Consider the following 11673-nt stretch of genomic DNA (forward strand, 5'->3'; position numbering starts at 1 on the left):
CAGCTCAGTAGCATTTATTGTAGTGGATGATCAGCTCCGCTTGTGTTTCTCAATAGATGAAATTTTCACTTGGAGGTAATCAAATTCAAACTTTGCACGGAGCTTTACAGTGAACAAAATAGTAAAAACAAAAACCGCATTGAGAAGAGCCAATCTTTATAACTTTAAAGTAGCAGGTACCCTATTTCTCTGCAAGCTCAACCTGCTTCATTGCTCTACGTTTACAGAAGCTTCCTCCACCCCTCCCTCCTTCTGTTTTTTTTTTCTTAACTTTGGCTGACTGCTCATTGTGCAGTGAGCAGAAGAGGAAACAGACTCTGCTCCGCTCCCCACAGAGATGGTTGGTGGTCGCTGCCTGAGCTGCCTCCTGGTGTACACGGCCGCGCTGCTTCTCGGGGTCTCCCGCCACGGTATGTGACCTGGTCTGCCCTTTGTGTTTACTGACACTGACGGTGACCGACCTCCCGCTTTTCTACTGTTGTGACTTTTGACAGAGAATTAGATTCGGTTCCTTGGAGCGGGATATTTGCACACCTCCTTGTAAAAGGCTGTGTCGTTTCTTCAGTGTTTTTTAATTTTATTCTTTCCTCGTAGTGTTTTGTTTGTGATTTTCCAAATAGAAGATGTTGTCATTAAGAAAGTTTTGCTAGAATATTAACTCCTGTCCACTTTTGAAGCCGAAGCTGAAGTTGCGTAATAATTTGGGAATTGGACCATCCCCTTGAAAATTAATGTTCTCACCAAGATCTGTGGTGATCTGAATTTATCCTCCTTGTCTGAGACGGCAGCTATAACCTTTGGCCATCTTGCGGTTGAATATTAAGAGTCTGGTTTTGCATGTTTCTGTGTTGCTGTGTTGACAGATTTCCTGCTAAACATGCATGGAAACTTTTGCTACTTGGAGACAGATCACCCTTTCTCTTTTTGTCACTTCCTGCTTTGTTCCACAAATTGTAGGTCACAGCGAAACACCAGTCGCTCTGACAGGTCGCACTTCAGAGCTATGGCTGCTGACTGTCTGTTGCGCCGCAGTCGTCGACCGTTTTCTTTATCGTGCGCGTCTAAATAAAAGTGTGAGACAGAAACGAGAGCAAGAGCAACCGTGACATTTCCTGCGAGTTCTCCACCTAAAGCAGCGACGCTGCCTGAAAGTAACGACACGGATATGGGCTTTCACTTGAACCTTTCCACTGAGGGCACAGATTGTGGTTTGCCTCCGTTTTCCAGGGAAATGATGCAAAGTTGGCCGTAATGATCAAACTTTGACGCATCCGGGTTTCTTTCTCTAGTCTTCACTGAAAACTTTCCCTCGTTGACAAAAAAGTGAGAATGGAGCTCTGGGTGAAAGAAAAAACAAAAATTACAAGTAACTGAATGAAGCATCAGACTAAATTTAATTCACTTGACAATTTGATAAATGTTCTTGGATAGACTTAATTTGACTTTTTGGGACTATTTAATGCAATATATTTAATATATTTATATTTATTTACTAGGATTTGTGAAAATCCATTTGAAATCTCACTCTCTGTACCACTCTTAATATTACAGACCGATAAAGAAAATGGTCACAACAATTATGGGTGTGACTGCTGATCTGAGGGTTTTCGACACTACGCCACCCCAGCTGAGTTCTGATTTAATTTTGATCATCTTTGAATGTAGCTAAAGATCAAGGGGATGGCGAAGAGATGGAGCTCATTGCCAAAGATGAAAGAAACTGGCTTGCAGCTATGAGACACTCTTTATGGCTGCAATAGTGCTAAAGGTTTTTCCACTGGCTACAAAGAGAGGTTCGTCCAAAGCATGGTGCTCAGACTGAGGTTCGGGTCTCACAGGTGGTACTTGGAAACAACATTAGCACGGATGTTTGCCAGGCTATTGAATCAGCAGTGCTGTGGAGCCACTAAGCATCAGAAGCCCGGTCCACGGCTTGTTCAAGAACTTTAAGATCTGTTGAGGATCTCCGTGTATAAAATAAAGCAGGCAACGATGAACCAGAAACAAACTGTGGATGTTGCTAACAATGTCTGAGGTCGGACTTCGAGAGTTCAAGCCCATTTAAAAGTATAGAAAAGTATAAAAACAAGAAGGATTAGCTAATTAATATGTTAAATCACCAGGTCAACTATTGGTTAGCAATACAAGTGAATAACGTCTGTTAACTTGTTTTTGCATGTTTTCAAGCACTTAACTTGTATGTTCACTAAAAAGGTTCAGATGAAATGCAAATACACTGTTTACTTTGGACTTAGAAATTTACATGAAAGGTAGATATATTGGATTTTGCATGTTGGGGATGAAATAAAAACCTCCAACTTTCCAACTTCAGCAAAGTAATTCAAATAGTTTCATCTTTCAATATTTCCTTCTTACTTGGAGATGTCAATCTAAGATTCTGACGAAGCCGTTCCGATGGATAGTAATATTGTCTTTTCTGTTTGATTGTTTTTTTCTTAATTTTTTGAGACATGACACATGTTAAGTGAAGTCCTGTTTGTCTGAGGTTTTAAAATGCTTGTCAGTGTCGGCAGCTTGAATTATTCTGTATCTGATGATGCACGTTATAAAAAGCTTGACCACTTCACTAAGACATTTTCCTGTCTGTCCTACAACAGGAACTCACCAATACATCAAGTAGCTGCTTCTGTTACGTGATGAAAACAACTCGGGAGTGTTTAAGTGTTTGATTACACTTCCTTTTTGTAGCTGCAGAGGTTTTTGCAAACAAATAAAAGACTAACCTAATGCCAAAAAGCTGGTTCTTAAAACAGACATAAACCACAGCTAAAAGGTTTTTCTGGTAACGCTTTAGTTTATCATTTTTATTTAATAAACGTTCATGTTGATGCAGTATCATACCTGCAGTTCACAGACCTGAGTCCTGGTTCCCAAAAATTCACAGAGCAGACAGATATAAATTTGATCCTATCAAATGGAGAAGTACTTTGTGCATACTGATTAGACAAATGATGTGCTGTACAGAAAATAAAGTAGACTTTCTTGTTACGAGTGGCTCATCTAGTTATTAAAGAGGCAGCCTAATGTACAGTAAACCTTTTTGAGCTTTATGTCGTGTTAGAATATTACTCCCCTCATTAAAAACAGTCCTGCAGAGTCTTATTGTCATTCTTTCATGCATGTTTGAGAAACATCTCTTAATCTCCTGTGGCAAACGTCAGGGTGGACCTAGCTCCGCCTTCGAGAACAAGGCCCGTCCTTGAAGCTGCATTTTCCAAGCTTCCGTCTCACGGAGCCGCCCTCCTCCAACACACCACTCAGCTCCTACAGACTAGCCAGCAGCGATTAGCAAAAACCCAGTGGAGCCACTCATCTGCTGAGCTCTTCATACGAGCTACTTCTGACCGTTAAAGAGTTAGCAGAAGGGCGATGTGGCGACTTCCTGAAGGAGGAGTTTCAGAAAGAGCAGGAGTTTTTAAAACGACAGAAGCCCGATTTTAAAACGTTAATTTACAAAGTCAAATTGAATATTTAATACACGCAGCATTTTTAGAACAATGTTTTTACCAGTGAAAAAATGCGGTAAAAAAAAGAAGATGCAATTAGCATCTGCATTTTGTTATATATATAGTAAGCTTAAAAAATAATCTTGTTGCGTCACTGATAATTGGAGTGTCTCACGGAAAAACTAAGTTGTGCGACTTTTATGATTACTTTAATAGTAAATTTTGATTGCCTCATTTATGTGTTGAGTCGTCTTTATATTTTGATGGGAAATGCACGAGCTGATTCTACATGTCATGACTTAAACATCTTAAAACTGGATGTAAAGGTTAGTAAAGTGTTTGCACTCAGTCATACTGTAAACTGATTTCCTCAACTACAGCCAAACTCAATAAATCTCCTTTCTATCTAAGGACATTCGAGACAAAACCATAATAAATTACAAAAAGCCTTGAACAAATCATTTCAAATTTTAATTATAATGTTTTTAAAGGCTTTGAGATGATTAACTGTCAGTTATTAATGTGGTTTAGTTTTTGCTCAATTTTCAAAGCTTTACTTTCTGAAATCTTGAATAAAATCTGAACTTCATGTTGTGGTCTGTTGACATAAAGCCAGCATTGAAATTCCTTAAAAAATATATATATAAAAGTAAAAAAAAAACACTTCATATAAAACAGTGTTCTAAGCTCTGACTCTGTAGGGGTGCCACAGAAATCAGACAATAACTTCAGAGAATTATTGCCACCTGCTGGTGTGTTTGTTCCATCAAACTGTTGCGTTCATGTGTCCCATGAATCCAGTTGGTTTTAGGTGATTTGACCAAAATCACTTAATCTGTGGTTCCTCAACAAATTCAGTTGTTAAGAGTTTGAGCACCAATAGTTGATTAAGCAAATAATACGTCTTCTAAAGGCCGGGAAACTGTTTATGGACATTTTTAAAAAGTGTAAAACTTAAACTGTATCAGGACATCTAAATGTCTCAGCTTAAATAATAATATGCTCTTATTTTTGTGTTTCAGATGTGGAGGCTTCAGAAGGAAAAACTAGTCATTTATAAAAAAGTTGGAGACTCTGTGGAGCTTTCATCAAATTTACCAGCTGAAGGCATCGCCAGGGCAGATTGGAGCTATGAGGCATGAAAGTAGCAATCCAAGGTTCAGGTCTTACTGGAAACAATCCGTTTAAAGGCAGATCAACATTCAATAACACAACCTTTAGTTTCACAATAAGAGGCCTGACTCTTCAAGATTCTGGTCAATTTATTTTCAACGCAGAGGTCAAAGGCCAACAACGTCCAGTCTTCATCACTCTGCAAGTTCACGGTAAGATGCTGGTCTTTCAATTCAATCAATCAAAAACATTTTCAAGAAAGAAAACTTGTAAAACTCTTAAAGAACAGACTGATTAACACACTGTTTTCAAAATGAAGAACACAATACTTGTTAGAAAACAATCAATGCAAAAAAATAAAAAAAGGAGCTCCTGCAAATTTTTACATCATGTTATGGGGGTCACTACTGTCCTGCTGCAGAGCCTAAAAGAGCTCGAGCTTTAAGGCCAAACACTGATTGATCGCAGGAGAGACTCCCAGATTTACTGGTAGAAAGCAAATTTTATGGTTGCATCAATTATGAGGAATTGATCATTTGATGACACTTTCTGAATTTTCTAAGATTAAAGGGGGAAATACTATGTGAATTGTGCAAATAAAGTACACATAAGTATAATGTTACTGTTTCGTTACACTTCTTCCCTCTGTTCTCATATTAGAGCCCATATCCACAACTCCCATTGTGTTTTCCAACATCACTGAGCCTGGATCAGATGGATCTTGTTCAGTTTTTCTGGAGTGCAAAGTAAATAATCACAGCAACGTCAACTACAACTGGACTGTGGGAACCCAGACCAGAAACGGGCCCAGACTGCAATACAAGATTACACCACAAGATGGCAACACCACATTCACCTGCAATGCCTCCAATGTTATCAGTGAGGTGTCAGCATCCAAAATACTGAAATGCAGCTCTATTGACGGTATGTTCAGAAAGAAGAGGCTTGAAGTAACGAGAACAAGTCTGTTTACTTTGTAAATCTGTTGGCTGTATTCTTCTATTAAAGGTCCAAGTCCACAAAACACATCTCAGATGCAGATACTAGAAATTCATTTTCTTTCAATGCTCAAGAAAATTTTTTGAATCATAAAGTAATGATGACTTTCAAGTAATGATGACTATTTGGTGATAATACAGACAAAAATCATAGAAGAGTTAGAAATATATTTTATGGTTTATCATGTATAGATGATGAACGTCACCACGCGTAAATAATTTAATTGTTGTACCGGTTCTATAAAGAGTCGGTATACTTCCACTCCAATTTACCGATCCAATATAATTTGCTTAAACAAAATTATCTTTTGATGATAACATGCCTATTTTTTTAACTACCTTCTTGACTAAAGTTTTACATTTCTGTTTCTTTTATTATGTTAAAGTGTTTTTCTTTATTATTTGTTTGACCGAAGTCATATCTGGTTAAAACAATTTTTTTAGCACCTTCATACTAAAAATGCATTGCTTAATCAAAACATATCGAAACCTTTTGATTTTTTTTTTCAGTTTGTCACGTTATGACCACAAATTTCACTGTATATTAATCATAATTTGATACAATTGACCAAACACATCACACTTCATAAAAATGGAAAGGCGAATAAAAGGATATATTATTTTAAATTGTTTTGTTGAGAATACAAAGTATGTTTTGTCTTCTAATATATTCTTCTTCCTGAGTTTCAGATCCGTTAGTTGCATCTTTTTTCCTGTTGCTCTGATGCTGGTATTCCTGATTTTAATGTTTTTCTATTAAACTACACTGACGTTTGCGGTTATAATGTGACAAGAGTGAATACAAGGCACTGTGTATACCAGGCAAACATTGCTGTACAAATTTTCCTTTGCTTCTTTTGAATATTAACATATTGTTAATCTGTTGTCACGTACAGGAATACCACCCCTAGTCTTGATTATCATTGGAGCAGGAGGAGGTCTACTGGTCATTATTATTATAGTCATAGTGGCGAGCGTATGTCTCTGCAAAAGGACATGGTCCGGTAAGAAACTCTATAATGTGCCATTTCCCCCACCCCTCTCCCTTATCGCATTATTGTGACTTTTTACCAGCCTCTGAGTCATTTCTGTCATTTTATTTTCTTTACGCAGGCAGTGATTCAAACGAACTCACAGTTTATGCCGACATCTCGGATTTTTCATCTGAAGTCGTTAGTACAACTCGAGCCGTACAACAAGCAAATGTTTACATTGATTTAGTTTCCTAACTGAGTGTTTTCCTCCCTAACGCCTCCAGGCGCCCTCTGATAAACCCTGCTCTCTGTATGACACCATCGAAAGCAGGAACAGTCCGGATCACCAAATGGTAAGAGATGGACCTCCAGTGGTGGCCCAAAAGGGCGTGAGGCGGTGCAACAGCTCCCTCTGGAGGATATCGACAAAATATCAGACTATTTCTTCCCATTTCATCTTGTTTAATATGTGGTTTTTGTAATTATTTTACTCGCAAAACAACTAATTTAAATAAAAAAAACAAAGATTGTTGTTTAGTAAAAATAAATTCCATCTAGCGACAGGAAATCATATTCACTTCCGGTAAACAATTTTTTTAGCAACTTTTTTTTTTTATAATTCACAAATGTAAATTCTTTAACTAGTTACAACCGCAAAAATAGGCTCTACGCCCGTATTTCCCGTATGGGGAAAAAAATAAATAATAATTCACAAAACAGGCACCTAACAGAACACACTGCCGGCCGGCTTGACGTCGGTTCAGAGTTCACCAACGAGCTGAGGTTCCGTGGAGTCTTTCCTCCGTCACTCTCTCAGTTCAACAGCTTTTTCCCCTTCGTGTTATTATTTTTCTTTAGATATATAGTTTCCCCCCTGTTTTTTCCTGAAAACACACCAAATGTGACTTTATCGGTGGCTAGTAATAGGAGGCGCGTGAACTTCCCAGTCCAACCGTCCGTTAGCTTCCAGTCGGCTCTTTCCAAAAATTCAAAAACAACAAAAACTTCAGCCCGACAAAACTCAGGGTTCATCCGTCCCAAGTTGAAGTCTCCCTTTCATATTTCTGGAAGCCTTCGCGCTCTTTCTTCTGTTTTGTTTTTCTTCTCTTTGACAAAACGGACGCACGCTTCCGGTGCGTAAAAGCTTCGGCTAGCTGTATGGCGCCCCCAACCGGAGAACCGTCAAATGACGCCAATCACTAAAATAATATTTAAAAAACACATACTGGGGAGACAGAGGCACATGTGAGCCTTTAACATCTCTCTCTATTTTTTTATTACTTAATAATAATAATAAATTTGCAAAGATGGAGTCAACAGTTCAAGAGGAAATTGTGGATAAAGCAGTGAAGGTCATGTCACCAGTTTGGATGCATTTCAGACATATAAAACAAACAAAAAAAAAAACAAATCAATAATTACCAATATTGACTGATATAAATTGCTTATATTGTGATGTGTATGTCAGCCATATTTTCCAGCTCTATATATGCTTTAATTAAACAGCAGAACACCACATATTCACTATCCTGCTGTAGATGTCTTAGTTCTGAATTGTTCTCCGTTTGTGCTCTTCAGTGTGTTGAGAACTGGAAGAACAAATTATCCTTCATAGCACTCTCCGTGAATTGTTTAACCATTGGAACCTGCAGGAAAAGATTCTCTTAAGCCACCGCTGAGAAACCCTAAAACCAATTTTGTTTTTTGTTTTCTCCCAATCGCTTAGCCTCAGACGATCTACGACAAGATCCAGATTGAACGGATGAGGACGGCTTCGGTGTCTCCGTACCAGGAGGTTTCCTAGACGGTTTGAACCTTTGCGTTTCGGTGCACCTCAGGAAAAAAAAAAAAGTCAGAAAACACCCAGTGGTGTTTAATTTTGCTGCAAGGCTTAGTCAAATTCTCAAATAATACATATTTCTGTGGATGATATGCAAATTAATAAGAAATATTTGATTTGATAAAACCTAATTTAGGGGCGGTTTGCAAAATGCACACGTTTATCGTTCATTTAAAATTTGCCTGTTCTTTTTTTTCCTAATTTTAAAGCTGGGAAGTTTATAACTTTCCGTTTTTAAATGTGCAACCGGGCCCTGTAACTTATATGTTTGTACATCTTGTAAATATATAGATTATATAAAATTGTATATTATGCAAATGTTTGTCCTGTTGAGGTTCACTTGTGTTGCCGTTCACCCAGCTGTACATATGCTTTTTATGTTTTTTTTTTATTTATTTTTTTAAAAACCATTTGTACCATAATAAAAATTGACATTTTTTTCTGATTTCTTTGACTTTTCCATTGTGTCAAACCAGAACATGTCAGCTAACCAATCAGAGGTTTCTAACGTTACCGTGATCTCACCATCTGGGCGTTCCCTTAAAGAGACAGTAATCATTCTGTATTTACATTTTTGACATTGAAGACATGAATAAGTCTGACATATTTTCTGACATATTGTGAAATTTGGCAAAAAAAAAGAGACAAAGTTTGGTTTAATTTAATTATAGACAGTGATTTAAAAAAAAAAAAAAGAAAGAAAGCTTGTGGTTTTATGTGGTGTGTCTTAATTTCTGGTTTCAATTGTCCAAGTTTGGTAGACATAAATAATATATGTAGTGGATGCTAATCATTGGCATTTTGGTCAATCAAAGCATAAACCTATCAAGTTTTCAGAATAAAAGTTGAAGTCGTTTTTTCTTCCAACTTGGCTGGTTGGAATAAATAAAATTAAATGTTTAGCAAGACTGCTTTCTTTTAAATATGTATTTACGTCGCATCAAAAAGAAGCAGAGTTATTAAAAAACACATTTATTTAACAAATACAAAACACTGTTGGACATTCACCTAGAAAAAACAAAACAGCCATGGACACAGTCATGAATCATACAGTCTTTGAAAATCAGTCACACATATAAGCACCATGATGATTTTCTCATTAAGTTACAAAAAGCAGATGTTGGCATAGTAAAATTAAAAAAATATATTAAAAACCAGTAATAAATATGACTGCTTGTTATGAATTTATAAGGGCCTTTACAGGTGCATCTCACATTAACAGCATTAACGAATGTAAAAACAATTCTAAAAAACTCCTTCAACTTCTAGATTCCTCCACCCCCTTTGGATCTGCAGATGATTGGATGACATACAAAGATTTCTCAGTCAATCTTTGTGATAGTCAAAAATTTCACAGGGGATTCTTGGACTCTGCCATAAACAGGACATAGGTCATCACTTGTTTCCATTGGATGACAATGCAAAACCTTTGAGAAACCTCTCTCTCGCTCTCTGTGTGTGTGTGTGTGTGTGCGCATATATATATATATATATATATATATATATATATATATATATATATATATATATATATATATATATATATATATATATATATATATATATATATATATGTCATAGCTCTATATATATATATATATATATATATATATATATATGTCAACCAATTAAACTCTGCTCTCTCTGCCAGATTCCAGCAAATCTGCACTAAAACACAGCCAGTGCTGCAGGACATTACCAGGAAGAGGAGCCCCACATCAAATACTGCTTATGTGCTCATACAACCTTGGGCCAGGCCAGGCTCAAGTACTATGGGATTTGTCCATACTGTATCATTTGGGTGCGGTAAATGTTTTATTTTACTGAGTGGCGGCATCATCTCAATTCAAAAAGGCTCAACATAAAAAAGAAAGGCAAAAAAAAAACATGAAAAATTAAGCACGATGTAGACCAGACATGTGAAATGAAAACTTTAAAATTCTATCTATCTATCTATCTGTCTGTCTGTCTGTCTGTGTCTGTCTGTCTGTCTGTCTGTCTGTCTGTCTGTCTGTCTGTGTGTCTGTCTGTCTGTCTGTCTGTCTGTCTGTCTGTCTGTCTTGTTCTGTCTGTCTGTCTGTCTGTCTGTCTGTCTGTCTGTCTGTCTCTATCTATCTATCTATCTATCTATCTATCTATCTATCTATCTATCTATCTATCTATCTATCTATCTATCTATCTATCTATCTATCTATCTATCTATCTATCTATCTATCTATCTATCTATCTATCTATCTATCTATCTATCTTCAATGATACTGGTAAAAGGCTTATCATATTGTTCATCTCAACCACTGTTTCTTTAAAAAGAAATATTAAAATAAACTCGGGGGTGTTATTTTCTTAACAGTTGAACAGCACAATACTCCTTTTAAAACAACCATGTCAAATTTAGGACTTTTATTGTTGGGAAATCCCGCTCTCCGCATGGACTCTGGGTGATGATGGATTGAAACTATTTGTTCTTCCCCTCTGGAACATGTTGATTATATTCTCTGAAATGTAAACACAATGTCAATGTATGGCTGGCCAAACCTGAAGCAGAAGTTATAGTTTGGTTGAACATAAATAAAAGTTACTAGATATTACAATTCACAGTTCAGTCCGAGACACAGACAGGCATGAAATGTACTTAAAATCACTTTTAATATTTACTTTTAAAAATATTACTCATTTATTATTTCATTATCAATAGGTTTTTTCCACCCTCTTCCATTGGAACAGTTTTGTCCGCATATTTAACGAGCGTCACAAAGGAAGCATGCAAAGAAAGTGAATAATATGAATGTTTTTGTCTACCTCTGAAATGCAAAAGTGAAGTCACCACAATCACAATCAGCAAAGTAGCGAACAATCCCCAAGCGAAACCACAATCGGGTGGGGGTTCGAATCTTGGAACTGGAAGAACAAAAAAAGATCATAACACAGTGTAAAACATATGTAGAAGTCCTTGTTAAACAGTGTAGTTTTTTCTATCAACAGCTTCATTAAAAAAAAAAACTTGCCACGTTCGATTAAACTGCAACTAAGGTAACATGTTATTTATCACACATTTTACATTTACAGAGATCTTGAATTGCTACGATTGATCAAATTCATATATAAAAACATATTTAAACATTCGGATTGTAAAGAGACTGCAGCTTCTCCAGTCCAGACAGAAACTTTGAGCCAGAATCCATTGAATAACATTTGTTTTCAGTAATTAAATTTGAAGGAGTAAAACTTCATAGATTTATTACCCCCAGAACATCAGATCATACATGTGTTTCAAGTTTCCT

The 11673-nt window shown here is 36.6% G+C and overlaps 1 protein-coding gene across 1 annotated transcript; it reads left to right on the forward strand.

The window, feature by feature from the left end:
* The first annotated feature begins 315 nt into the window (after positions 1-315).
* LOC129357043 (signaling lymphocytic activation molecule-like) lies at positions 316-8791 on the forward strand. Its single transcript, XM_055026564.1, is given in 9 exon segments — positions 316-410; positions 4490-4515; positions 4517-4601; positions 4604-4792; positions 5241-5520; positions 6464-6582; positions 6692-6750; positions 6837-6905; positions 8279-8791. Coding segments are annotated over 9 exon segments (978 nt in total). The 5' UTR covers positions 316-337; the 3' UTR covers positions 8357-8791.
* Positions 8792-11673: the final 2882 nt, after the last annotated feature.

Source organism: Poeciliopsis prolifica, unplaced genomic scaffold (assembly GCF_027474105.1).
Source record: "Poeciliopsis prolifica strain line A6 unplaced genomic scaffold, Auburn_PproV2 SCAFFOLD222, whole genome shotgun sequence".
Taxonomy (NCBI): Eukaryota; Metazoa; Chordata; class Actinopteri; order Cyprinodontiformes; family Poeciliidae; genus Poeciliopsis; species Poeciliopsis prolifica.